General features: G+C 41.2%; 1 protein-coding gene across 1 annotated transcript; it reads left to right on the top strand.

Moving 5' to 3' along the window:
* Positions 1-1,747: 1,747 nt before the first annotated feature.
* On the top strand, positions 1,748-7,111 carry spry4 (sprouty homolog 4 (Drosophila)). The gene is made up of 2 exons (XM_051680197.1): positions 1,748-1,923; positions 3,399-7,111. The coding sequence occupies exon 2, from the start codon at positions 3,450-3,452 to the stop codon at positions 4,386-4,388; it is 939 nt and encodes a 312-aa protein (XP_051536157.1). The 5' UTR covers positions 1,748-1,923; positions 3,399-3,449; the 3' UTR covers positions 4,389-7,111.
* The last annotated feature ends 7,464 nt before the right edge of the window (positions 7,112-14,575 follow it).

Raw genomic sequence — 14,575 nt, 5'->3', positions numbered from 1 at the left:
TCAAAGTGCAAGAAAAGTTTTTCAGTACCTTTATTAAAAGTCAGCAAATGCTATACTTTTTTTAATTTTATTTTACTTTTTTTTTTTTTTTTGGATAATAATGAAACCAAATTGGACACAAAGATTACATTTCTATGAACTTGACACGTGTGTTTTAAACTAGATTTTTATCATTTTTATCAACTCTGAAACCCTTATTTGTCGACGATCAAAATATCAAATTATAGGCCCATTATTCTTTTTTTTTCTTTTTTTTTCTTTTTTTTATTGTTTCACAAAAAAGAAATCTCTATCCATAAGCCTAACTTGACCATTTAAAATGTAATGGTTAAATTCAAAAATAGGCAGAATACACTGCAAATAAATAAATAAATAAATAAATATTAATCCATTCATTGGTGATTCGTCATTAGTGTTTATTCTATGGTATGGAGTAGACTAACCCATATAACCCATTGTGTATTAGAGATGTTAAAATGCCCACTTGATAATCCTATTCTCAGTTTGTGGTCATTTGCACCAAACGGAAAACATGGCGTTGAAAGTGTGTGATGATGTGCTATTTTTAGCTCTGTCTCTTTCCTCCAGGTTCCCATCTAATCAATATCGAAAGTGCCGTGTTCCTTATCTCTAAGAGGCGAAATGAAATACATTTTGGCACAACGTTTATACAACGAACAAAGCTGTAGGCACAAATCATATCACATCATCATTTATCACCAACATTTCGCATTAAATTGTATTTTCAATATGAAAGCGGATGTTGTCATGGAAATCTGTGCTAATGTAGAGGCTGCTGTCCATTAACATTTGACAGCATTAGTCAAGCCACAAGCTGGGAATTATCCGTGGGGGGAAGGGTAGACAGGGGGGATGTTAAAAAGGAAATTCACACACATTTCCTGCTAGCGGGATCATTACAAATCGACAACATCCTGCTCTTTTGTTGAGCCCGCATGACCTCATGCTGCTGCGTCATAAACGCGTTTTACTACTCCAGTGCGCGAGCTCAAGAGCCCCTTTATTTATCTAAGCGTTTAAATAGGATCGCTTAAATGCAAACTCTCTTTTTTTGTAGTTGTCACAAGACCAATAGAGTCACTGACCTGTTTTGTGGTTGCACAAAATGAGGATAAAGTGCACCTCACTCTATTCAGGCTTAAAAATGAATCCTTGCTCACACTAAAATGTTGATGAAATCCACAAGGGTCTGTTTCACTAATGTTATGGACTAAACGTGATCTAACTTCACTAACATGCATTTTGCTTCGACAGTTTCACACGCTTAATTCGTCATATCAAACAATATTCGCAGAACTCACTCTCTGTCCTCACCATTTTTAGTCTTTGACACCTTATTAATAACAACACAGCACTGTGCTGAAATCGCCCAGTTACTTTAAAAATCGTTTCAAGAGGTTATTGTACGAGTTGCTCGCATATAGCAGGTCAGGACCTTAACAGGACACGAATAAGGTAATGTATAGATAACCTGAACTAGTAGCCGCCTTTTTCATGTAATCCGCTTTGACATTGCCCTTGTGACGAAAAGCCCCCATTCTTCCATTCATGAAATCTTGAAAGCGCGCATGCGCAGTGAAGTCCGGAGCGCTCTCATTCATAAAAGTGTAACCCCCGCATTTGCGCCCTGAGTCGTAATGCCCTCCCATTCACAAAAAAATCTGTCAAAAGCATCTGCGCAGTACGCTTCTTACCCTCCCATTCATAAAAAGCCATTTCCCTCATGTAGTTGCAGCATCGTATGGAGAAGACTGTGTCCTTACTGCAGTGCACATCAAACGGAGAGTCGTCCGGATTTTTGTTTTCCCCTCCGTGGCTTCATTTGGATCTATCTATCTGATATTGGAATATAACGCTATACCGTGTTCATCGGAGAAGGAAATGATCAGTTTTCTAAAGCAAGTGAGTTTTCCCCGGTTATTTTCAGATATATAGGTATTTATGCTCAACGATTATTCTAAAACCTCATTTGGAATGCAACACAATTGTCAAATACAATGCTATAACACTGCTTATTTTCTGTTTCCAAATCGCGACCGACTCGTTTCCATTTTGCTGGCTTATCAGAAAGCGCCGATACACAGCCGTTCTTTTGCAACACGATGTCCCTTGTGTAAATATTTAACTACGGAAACTAGCCACGGCAGGGTCGTCGGCAATTTAACAATGAAATGTACAAGAAGGGCAGGTGAAAATGTGAGGTTAACTACACACACGTCGTTTCATTTGATCAGGTAAACGAGAGCTGGTTGTGTTGCGTATATTCGGTGGCATTTGCTCGCGCGAGCAACGCGTTCATTCGCGTTCTATCGAATATCATCGCGTGACGCTCCGCTGCAGCTCGCGCATTCGCCCGTCATTCGGTCAGTTGGTCTTGACTTATCATCTTCAGCCAAATATATCCTTTTCGTGGATAAAACACCGAACGGAGATGATTTACAGCCCGACGACATCGCTGTATCGAAGTTCTAGACGTTTTTATATTCTGGTATGGAAGAAATGTAGCTAACGGTTACGAGTCAAGTACGCCGTTTAAGAACAAGACCGCTTTGAATATGAAATCGTAATAATTCAAGCACGCCAGCATATAATAAGCCGTTTTAGATGACAACGCTTCAGAGAATGTATAGGCTCACTGCGTAACAAGAGAAGCGCAGAAGCCCAATACGCAACATCTCGAGTCAATGCCACCTCAATAGTGTATAAGCGTACGCAAAAATCCTTCAACAGGTTGATTTTCTTTTCTCGTCAAATATAATTTCTTAAGCGCTCTCTAACAAATAGCACATAGGCTTGTTAAAACCTTTTACAGCACCGTCTAACTGAAATATATTTGACTTTCTGATTTAACCGTGTCCATGTGAGAATTTTACCCTCAAACTCGTGATTGATAACGTCCGACCAATCGTCATATTAATTTGATTTTACTTACGAGAAAACTCAAGTGTAGATTAATCTTTGTCATCTCACATTTCACTATTATTCAAAATGCCCTCCCTTAACAAGGCGTATCTTGTAGGCTTGCAGTTAAACTACTAATAATATAAGAATAATGACTTTGATTATTGGATTGAAGGATTAACAATCATTTTGTAACCTTGTCTTCTAATAACAAATATATAGCCCTAATTACACGGTCATGAATTATGTTTGTTTTTTAAAATCTTTGCTCTGTTACACAAAGGTCTCTATTTATTTTAAATGTACCTTGAGTTTTCAGACAGTGGTCACTTCCACACAACCTTTGTCTTTAAATTGTAGAATAATAGCAAATTTGTCAAGAACAGAATTATACTTGGTCGGCTTTGATCAAAAAAAGGAGACTATCCTCCTGTAAAGGGATTTTTCATTACTAAGTCATGCTGTTATCTCTGCAGGAGTGCTAAATGCTGTCCTGAGCTCTGGTGTTTGAGGAACACAACCTACAGATGGAGTCAAGGGTTCCTCACCACATTCCTGGAGTCTCCTCCTCCATCATGGTGCAACCATTGCTGGACAGCCGCATACCCTACGGACGGCTCCAGCACCCATTAACTATCTACCCCATTGACCAAATGAAATCTTTACATCTCGAGAATGACTACATCGACACTCCTGCGGTGATCTCACAACAGCCACCGAGCCACAAGGCAGCCACAAGGGGGCAAGAAGTCCTGCTGGGAGCCCCACCCCATCCTAATCTGTCCCGCTGTGAGATCCCAGATGCCACCACACACCCTTGGATTTCATTCAGCGGTCGGCCCAGCTCTATCAGCAGTAGCAGCAGCACCTCATCCGACCAACGGCTGCTGGACCACGCTGCTCCACCTCCTGTTGTGGATCCATATACCACTGGCGGTGGCCACGGCAGGACCCTTGCTGCAGAGCAACCCAAGGTGGTAAGCTCCAAGACCCAGAACATGAAAGCAGTGGCAGCTTTGCCAGTAGAGAAGAAGCACATGCCTTTGTGTGAAAAGTGTGGCAAATGCCGATGCACAGAGTGCACGTTGCCACGGACCTTGCCGTCATGTTGGGTCTGCAACCAAAAGTGCCTGTGTTCAGCGCAGAATCTAGTGGACTCAGTCACCTGCATGTGTCTAGTCAAGGGTGTCTTCTACCACTGCACTGAGGATGAGGACGAGGAAGGCTCCTGCGCTGACAAGCCATGCTCTTGCTCAAACTCGAACTGTTGTGCCCGATGGTCCTTCATGGCAGCTGTTTCATTGGTCCTGCCTTGCCTGATGTGCTACTTGCCTGCCACTGGTTGCGCCAAGCTTTCGCAGAAGTGCTATGATGGACTCAGCCGCCCAGGCTGCCGCTGCAAAAGCACCCAAACCTGCAAGGCGGCAGAGGTCAAGGCCTGTCCAGTGGAAAAACATGCATCCTGATGGCTAGAAATGGAGTGTACAACAGAGACTCGTGAGCAAAGTTTGCAGGACCATCTACGGTAGTGGCGTACTTCCCGAAATCATGGTACTTAAGGTTCACGCATAACCCTCGTGCTTAAGGTATTCTACCGTAAATCAGTAGCAACGTTCAAACAATGGGCACAAACCATTACTTTACTTGTTTGTCAAGTACTACAAAAGAGAGGCCTGTAGTTCCTTCTCCTTGGGGTTTCTCAAGATGGCTGTGGAATCAAGGTGTTCTGCTATTTCAGCCCCAACTTGCTACCACAAAATGCTGCATTTTAGCAAAATGTCTGTTTGAAAGAGTCCAATCTCTTTTCCGATGTTCATTTTCTCTTTGGGTGGCTTTAAAAAGTCAAAGTACATATCACCCATACAAGAACACTCTATACTTTGACAATTCCCCTCCAGATCTGGCACAGAGGAAAGGTTGCAGTGAATTCCAAGCTGATAACACGTCACAATCAAAATAACCAAACTTCACCTCAGTGCACAGTACATTTACAAGCTTGTTCTAGAGCTTTATTTCCTCTCTTGTTTAGAATGCATCAAAGGAGGTCATTTTGTTGCATTGAAGGATTCCATTGATGTCCCTAAATGCAATGTGTACCATTGCGAAAGACATGAATCAAGACCACCTATAACCGTTACTTCTTGACAGGATGATTTCTATCTTCAATGGGGACAGATTGTTTGACTCTTAGATGGCAAATAGGTGGAATAGCTTTCATAATTCCCTTTTGATGACATACAGTACATGAACTTCCACAATAATTCTTCCAAATGTTAGCAGTTCAATTTGATGTAGAAAATGACCTCAGGGATCATCAGTTCATGGGAATTACATGCTGAATGTGAATTCAGCTTGGAATTAGGTGGAGGCATTATTTAAAGAAATCACAATGCAGCATTTCAGACACCGAGCTACGAGGAGAATTGGGTCAGTGATTATGGGAAAAGGAAAAGCTATAAAGTTATCTTATATTGTTCTGCCGCTGATAAACAAAACCAACTGTATCTCTATTATAAATGAGGCAAAAGCACAGTATTATGTACAGTAGCGTGTACAAAGTGTTTCACTGTAGTTGGACAAATTCCTCTAGTTTACGACGCACCAGACCACCACCAAACATAACGTGCCCTAGTATCGAACTGCTTTCTCCACATATATTTTTGTTATGTGTATAGATTATTGAGATTTTGCCAAAGGAGTGCACCATAGTTTTAGTTGACCATTTTTATAATTTTTTGTGTGCAAGTGGGCATGCATTGTTGTACTCCAGTGCGACAATAAGCTCTTAAAGGTACGGTACTCTGCTTTCAAGGATTCCTCGTCGTGGGAGCATGAGGGAATATTGTCTGCCTGCTCAATACAAACCAACGGTTCACGTATTTATACCGAACTAGCACCTCGCTCATGTAGTCCCACATACTCCAATGTTTGTACTCGTTGCACAAATCAGAATAAGCAAAATACACTACTGTTCTTAGTCTTGAATGTATAAGGCTAGGGTTTACGTCTTTGCAATCTAAACCATGGATAGGTGCCAGAGTAGTTGTGGATGGAAAGGCTTACATAGCTGCATAGGGAAGAGTTGCAAATGTAACATAGATATCTAGATAGAGTTTTTGACCTATGCAGGTTACACATTCTTGTTAATAGTTAATAGAGAAAACTAGCGATCTTAAAATATGTTTCAAATGTCCTGAGGAATTGCATGGTACAATTTAATTACGATTCAGTACAAAAGTATATAAATGAATTATTATATTTTTGGGAGGGCCGGGTGCGGGTGGGAGTTTGGATTACGTGACTGTGGCGTAGTATGTAGGGTGTTTAAGTATTTCAATTACAAGCACTTGATTTAGAAAAGTGTGCCAGGCAATAAAAATACCTCCGTTAATGCTAGCCATGCCTCATTAGCACGAGAGAGGCAAGGCTGATTCCCTGATCCTCTGTGCCCCTGAAACTGTAGATTTAATTGAATTCACTGAAGGAACGCCATTTCATCACGCTAACCACCTAAAGGTGGCCAAGGTTTTTTTTTTTTTTTTTTTTGGAATTTCCTCCTAAAATGGTGCACCATCTTCAGTGCTTGATTGACATATACAGCTGCTGTGCGAAAACTTGTCTGGGAGGAACAGGGATCTCTCTCAAGTGACATTCCATTCCATCTTATTTGGTGTTGCTTTTTGCCCCTCCTTCTCTTACAGTGTTAATTTTTCACGATCTTTTCAACTAGAGAAAAAATACACAAAAAAGCTGTAAAATACAAACTTAATGGTTGTTTGCATAACTGAACGATCTTCCTTCTTGCTACTCAATGCTGAGATGTTTTCATCAGGACGCTCTGACTTCATCTGTTTGTGGTACATATTCTTGGCCACTATAGCAACCCATTAGATTTAACCCACTTCAAGCTGCCTTCCAAACTGGGCTTGTAATCTTCTGCGTTACTTTGGCTTCATTGTTAATGTTGAGGATTAAAGAAAAGAGCAATGTGCTTTTGTTTTGTTTAAAAAAGAAAAAAGAAGAAAAAAATCTCTCACACATGAAAATGTCCCTTTATAGATATATATTTATTTTGAAGTTCTATTTTATATAGTATTTATTTAGATGCCTACTTTTGTTTGTGAATAAAAGCTTATGTCAACACGGAATGTACATTGAAATCGGAAAATATATATTGTTAAATATAAAACTGCTTGTGTCTTCAGTGTCATTACATTCATACACCACATGCTGTTGGAAAACATTATAACACATCACTTTGCAGCATTTTACAACAATATAAAGGAAGGTTCAGTACAAATTTGTCAATGTTGATTATCACAAAAAATTATTTTGACTCGTTCCTCATTCTATATTTTATAAAAAAAAAAATAAAAAAAAAACATTGTCACTTACATAATGGAAGTGAATGGGGCCAGTTTATAAACATTAAAATACACACTGTTTCATAAGTATAGCCACAAGATGTAAACATTATACAAATTTTTTTTGCTATATATATATATATATATATACACACACACACACTACTGGTCAAAAGTTTTGAAACACTTGTCTGAAATGTTTCTCATGATCTTAAAAATCTTTTGATCTGAAGGAGTATGCTTAAATGTTTGAAATTAGTTTTGTAGACAAAAATATAATTGTGCCACCATATAAATGTATTTATATAAAACTAAAATTTTTTTTTTTTTTAAATTAATGACTTGGACCAAATAATAAAGAAAAGCAGCCAATAAGTGCCCAACATAGATGGGAACTCCTTCAATTCTGTTTAAAAAGCATCCCAGGGTGATACCTCAAGAATTTGGTTGAGAAAATGTCAAGAGTACATGTCTGCAAATTCTAGGCAAAGGGTGAGTACTTAGAAGATGCTAAAATATAATTTTATAGATTTATTTTGGATTTTGTTTAGTCACAACATAATTCCCATAGTTCCATTTATGTTATTCCATAGTTTTGATGGCTTTACTATTATTCTAAAATGTGAGAAAAAAATTTATAATAAAGAATGAGTAAGTGTTTCAAAACTTTTGACCGGTAGTCTATATATATACATATATATATATATATATATATATATATATATATATATATATATACACACACTGTATATATAAATGTACAGTATGTATGTACAGTATATGTATATTTATTTGTATATATATTGTATATATATAAATGAGGGAATGATTTTCTGTGGTCATGGACATTATGCCACAAATGCTTTCGATTGAGCTTAACTTGTATTGAACATGGAACATCTTCACTTTCATTTCTTAAATTTTTTAACAGAAAATGTGATAGCATTGTTTTTCATAGCTCAGTCCAGTGATTTAAGTAAGATAGTGTACATTCAGCTTGTCATTATTGCAAAATAAAGCCTCAGGATGATCAGCTTATTACACAGCTACTAACCAATTAAATGGACCTGAAATATGGATCTGAGTTAAAAATTATTTTATTAAATGAGAAGAGACATGAAACTAGTTCAGCTATGTTAGAAATCAGTTGCCTGGGACAACAGTTAATTAAACAAAAATATTTGACCACGGAATGCTGCAACTGACCAGTTGGAATCAAGTATTCCAGAGAGCTGTGAAATATTTCAAGTGTATCACCAAGGTGTAAACCAGGTTTAGTAAAACAATCAGATATGCAACAGGCAGTTTACTACTGCCAGTATTTCACAGTAATAATCAGACTTATATTTTACATATGAATACCTAACAAAAAGTTCTCTATAACTGAAAATGGCCTAAATCTGGAATTCTAAAGGGAAGATATGTGAATGGAGAGCATTTTGAAGGAGAACACACAGGAATCTTGTGTCATAAAGCATGTTACAGTGGAGGGCTGGTGTACCTGTGCACTCCACCCCTCTCTAAATCCGGTCTTCTGCACAGGCCCAACCATTAGGAGAGACGCCTGCTTCACGTGACATCTAAAGAAGACCTTGCTTTTGTATTTAGGCACTGGATGACCTGGGGCTGCAGCTTAAATAAATACAAACACATAAAATCTTTGCAAACCTGCATGACTCACACATCCCTGAATGTATCCAGGCCTAGTCTCAGCTTCAGATGGCACATCCATGGACCGCCCACAGTCCCCACACCAACCGTCCAATCGAAATTGCACATAAACCTAGTAATTACTTTCTGAGTCTAGTAAGTGATAATCTGATTGGATAATTAGATACGAAGTCCGTTGCACACATGTTGTTTTTTTATCAGTCTCTCAGGAAACAAAGGCATGTTTACAAGAACCAGACACACACAATTACAATAACAACACAAAGTTTATTAGTGATCTTGATGTTCACACACACAAGCCATTCACATCAGAATGTGAACATATCTAGCTCACCTTTATTGCTCAGAGTATTCTGATAAAAATGAGAAAAAAAGAAAACAGGAATAAAATGTCTTACTTTTCTACAAAGCAAGTTTATTTCATTACTGTAAGAAGAGAATAGTATGTAATGGTATTACAGGTTTTTTTTTTCAATTGGATACTGTGGACACTGTGACTGAAACAATTCACCAATTCATCAATTTCTCTTGCTTATGTGCCAGAAACATGTACCTTTACTGCAAAACCATTAACACTTTTTTCCTGCTTCCATACAATTTTGCAGTTCTCATGCATGTTATTTGCAATACTCTTCACACAACTCTCAGCAGTCCAGCACAATTTTAATTGTGAATACACCTACTTCAAATTTATAACCAAGGGAGTCAGATGAAATAATGCAAACACAATCAACCAAAACGGAATACTTTACTGTCTCAAATATATAAAAGTCAAACTTTGCAAAAACAAAAGCTCATTGAAACATCAAAAACATGGAACAACAAAGAGCATGAGGAGGTAGAGGAAGACAAAGATGCAGAAATATATCAAATGAGATACAGTAAGAGCTACTGTGAAAGATAGTGTCATCAACCATGGTATGAGCTTTAGGAAAGCTGGACAGAGAGTGCTGCCTCATCTAAATTGTTATACTGTAGTTAGAATAATTAGGACATTTCGAACTGAGAACAAGTTAGTTGTTGGTTATATTTCTCACAGTATTTTATATTTGCACAATACTTCACTTTCCTATGTATGGAAACCCAACTTCCCCTTCTGTCACTCACTCGACGTTGTGTCGATGTAGTAACACTAGGGGTCGATCTTGAGAGCCCGAGACACCTTCAGATCTTTGATAAAAGGCCAATGAGAATTGGTGAGTAGAATTTGCATGCTACTCCCCCATCATACGGGTATAAAAGGGAGGCTGGAATGCGGATTCATTCTGATTTTTTCTTCACAGGGCACAGACTCCCGTTCAAGATGCTGACACAAAAGCACATTTTGAAGTGCATCCGTCATCAAGATTGGTTCGCGGCGGTAGACCTGAAGGACGCGTACTTTCACATCTCGATTTTACCTCGACACAGACCCTTCCTACGGTTCGCATTCGATGGTCGGGCATATCAGTACAAGGTCCTCCCCTTCGGCTTGTCCCTATCCCCTCGTGTCTTCACGAAGGTCACAGAGGCAGCCCTTGCCCCATTAAGGGGAGTGGGCGTTCGCATACTCAATTACCTCGACGACTGGCTGATTATAGTGCACTCTCGAGAGTTACTGTGTGCACACAGGGACCTGGTGCTCACGCTCCTCAGCTGTTTAGGGCTTCGGATCAACTGGGAAAAGCTCTCCCCGGTTCAGAGCATCTCTTTTCTCGGCATGGAGTTATACTCGTCATGGAGTTATACTCGTGTCAATGATAGTGCACCTCACATGCGAGCGCGCGCAGTCGGTGCTGAACTGCCTGAACTTATCCAGGTGGGAAATGTCGGTCCCACTGAAGTACTTTCAGAGTCTCCTGGGGCATATGGCCAGGTGATGCTCAGGGGAGACTGGAGACTCCACCCCCAGGTGGTCCAAATACGCGTTCCCCCAGTGAGCCTACTTGCACAGGTTCTGTGCAAGGTCAGGGAGGACGAGGAGCAGGTCATTCTCGTGGCTCCGTATTGGCCCACCCAGACCTGGTTCTCGGACCTCACGCCCCTCGCGACAGCACCTCCCTGGCAAATTCCTCTGAGGAAGGAACTTCTTTCTCAGGGACGGGGCACCCTCTGGCACCCATGCCCAGACCTCTGGAATCTCCATGTCTGGTCCCTGGATGGGACGCGGAAAACCTAACTGGTCTACCACCCACAGTGGTTAACAAGATCATTCAGACCAGAGCTCCTTCTACAAGGCAGCTGTATTCCCTGAAGTGGCGTATCTTCGCTAAGTGGTATTCTTCCCAGAGCGAAGACCCCCAGAGGTGCGCAGTCGGGTCAGTGCTTTCCTTCCTGCAAGAGAAGTTGGACGTGCGGCTGTCCCCCTCCACTCTCAAGGACTATGTAGCTGCTATAGCACCACACCACGACGCTGTTGAAGGTAAGTCTCTCGGTAAACACGACCTGATCATCAGGTTCCTGAGAGGCGCCAGGAGGTTGAACCCTCCTAGGCCGCACCTCTCTCCCTTATGGGACCTCTCAGTGGTACTTCTAGGCCTACGGAGAGCCCCGTTCGAGCCCCTAGAGTCAGTCGAGTTAATGGCCGTCTCATTGAAGACCGCCCCTCCTGACCACGCTCAATTCCATCAAGAGGGTCGGGGACCTGCAAGCGTTCTCTGTCAGCGAAGAGGGCCTAGAGTTTGGTCCGGAAGACTCTCACGTGATCCTGAGACCCCGACCGGGCTATGTGCCCAAGGTTCCCATGACACCTTTTAGGGATCAGGTGGTGAGCCTGCAAGCGCTGCCCCTGGAGGAGGCAGACCCAGCTTTATCGTTGCTGTGTCCGGTGCGTGCTTTGCGCATCTACTCGGATCGCACGCAGAGCTTCAGATGCTCTGAGCAGCTCTTTGTCTGCTTCGGCGGACAGTGGAAAGGGAACGCTGTCTCCAAACAGAGGCTTGCCCATTGGATCGTGGACGCCATCACTTTGGCCTACCTGACCCAGTCTGTGCCCGCCCCCCTTGCGGATTGGAGCACACTCCACAAGGAGTGTGGCATCCTCGTGGGCACTGGCCAATGGCACCTCTCTAGCAGACATCTGTAGAGCAGCAGGCTGGGCAAAACCCAATACCTTCACGAGATTTTACAATCTCCGGGTTGAGTCGGTTTCGTCCCGTGTTCTTTCAGGTACGAACAGGTAAGTTTCGTTACGCGAGGCAGCTGGCCGGGTGTACCGCTTGTGTATAGCGCCTTTCCCCTCCACGAGGTGAAGCTGTGCGCTCTTCTCTCCCATGCGTGTTCACAACCTGTGAACCCTGGATGTCCTTCATCCTAGCCCTCTGGCTCATGAATTCAGCAGAGGAATTCGTAGTCAGACCCAGTACGTGTGCTAATGTGCCCTGTACTGGGGTAAGTGCTCCACAGGTCTCAGTTACCCCGGTAACCTCCTGTGATGTATCTTCTGCGGTACAGTCTCCCTTTTTCGGTAGACCCGCATCTCCCTTGGCAGAGCCCTCTCTGCCCCAGTTGCTGCGTTTGTAGAGCTGCTCCCCTACGAAGGGCAGGACCTACCGCCGCGCCCTTTCCATGTGCGGCCTTAGGCCCATATGACGTATTCACCACTTTTTTATCCTCCCTTTCAGGGCAGGGTGTGGCCTCTGCGGGGTCTTTTACCCCTGAAAGAATAGGAACAGAAAGGAACGCCTTCCCCGGCACATTTTATGAGCATTTAAAGGCCCCAGCCAAATCTAATTTTCTGTGGAGAGAAAAATTAAAGAGAAAAGGCCACGGCCTAATCCCATACTAGATATGTCTCCTTCCCCCCCTCAGGGTTGTTGGGAATTACATGATGTTTTGGGGTGTCTGGGGAGGCTATATGCAGTCCAAGTGCATCTGTTCCTACACTCACAGTAGCTTGCCTACACCTGCATCGGCAGTTCACGTAACACAGTTCAGCCATTGTGGTGTTTCGTATAGGGACCCCTAGTGTCACTACATCGATACAATGTCGAGTGAGTGACAGAAGTGGAATGTCTCAGTTACTGTCGTAACCTCCGTTCCCTGATGGAGGGAACAAGACGTTGTGTCCCTCTTGCCACAGGTTGAACTACACCGCTGTAATGGCCAGGACCTTGTCTCGGCTCCTCAGTGCAAAAACCTGAATGAATCTGCATTCCAGCCTCCCTTTTATACCCATATGTCGGGGGGAGTGGCATGCAAATTCTACTTGCCAAATCTCATTGGCCTTTTCTCAAAGATCTGAAGGTGTCTCGGGCTCTCAAGATCGACCCCTAGTGTCACTACCATCAGGGAATGGAGGTTACGACAGTAACCGAAACGTTTTTCAACCTCTTACAGAATTGAGAGAAGACCATCAAATATTGGGGAAAAAAACTGCCTGTCCACCCCAACTCAAGAAGCTCAAATTGTCAATATGGTGGTGCCCAATACTGTAATGATATCACCATTTTTTGGTTACCTTTTTTACAGTACATGGCCAAGTTTTTCTTTCAGAAGGTGACTCTAAATACATTGAAAATTGAGTATGCAGTAAATACAGCAGATTGAGAAATAAAATGTCTGTTTCTGAAGTGTCAGACAATTTCCCCCTTCAATCTGAATACAATTCATTTAGATGAGAAAGTGTTATATTTTGCAGCACAGTGTGTAAACTGATGCTTAGTGTGTGAAACAAATGTTTTTCTAAGTGTGATTCTGAATGGATAATTTAGTTTTGACTGCTGTGGGTAACATTTTTCAGCAAAAACTTAGTTTTCCATTTGTGTCAGATTTTGGAAATGTGGTATTTTATAATGGTCTTTGTGTATGTAGTTTGAGAAAATGGGTCAATGATGTGAAATGTGTGTATCCAATTGAAAAAAAAAAAAAAAACTGTATCACTATATGTGCAATACATTCTATCACTTTCACTTTAGTATGCAAAGTAGGAAGTGCAAATAGAATTTTATAATTTCTAAAGAAAATGTGAGTGATATTTTCTAGAGCAAAACTCTGTCCCAATGGGGGGATGGTTGCCAGAATGTTGCTATGTGGTTGCAAATGTCTTCTAAATAGTTTTTAGTAATTTGTTGTGTGGTTGCTTGGGTGTTCTGGGTGGAAGCTCTGCCATTGCTGTTTGGTTGCTAGTGGAAGATGTGGTTTTGCTATGTGGTTGCTAGGGTGTTCTGGGTGGTTGCTAGGGTGTTCTGAGTGGTAGCTATGGAATTGCTATTCGGTTGCTTGGGTGTTCTGGTGGTAGCTATGGCGTTGCAGTGTGGTTGCTAGGGTGTTCTGGGTGGTTACTTTGTGGTTCCATACTGGCCCAAGTCTCAAAATCTTTGAGAAAATTGTTTTACTATTTTTTATTACATATCCGACTCAAATCTGTATTTATTATTATTATTATTATTATTATTTATATATATATATATATATATATATATATATATATATTTTTTTTTTTTTTTTTTTTGTAGTTTGAGCAGCATAAAACCACATAAAATTAAATGTTTACAAACCTTATCCAAACTACATCCATTTGTGGTTTGAAATTTGGAGTTTTCAAGTATTGTTTTTTTCATCATTTGTGATGTAATGTCCTACAAAATGTGCAGTATTGTATGGAGCTGTATGAATACGCTAATTTTCACATACTCTTT

This window comes from Myxocyprinus asiaticus, chromosome 40 (genome assembly GCF_019703515.2).
Source record: "Myxocyprinus asiaticus isolate MX2 ecotype Aquarium Trade chromosome 40, UBuf_Myxa_2, whole genome shotgun sequence".
In the NCBI taxonomy this organism is placed as follows: Eukaryota; Metazoa; Chordata; class Actinopteri; order Cypriniformes; family Catostomidae; genus Myxocyprinus; species Myxocyprinus asiaticus.
Note: the sequence above shows the minus strand (reverse complement) of the source record. Positions and strands in the feature narration are given on the sequence as shown.

Coding starts and splice junctions, on each gene's coding strand:
- spry4 (XM_051680197.1), top strand. CDS start 3,450: ATGGAGTCAAGGGTTCCTCACCACATTCCTGGAGTCTCCTCCTCCATC.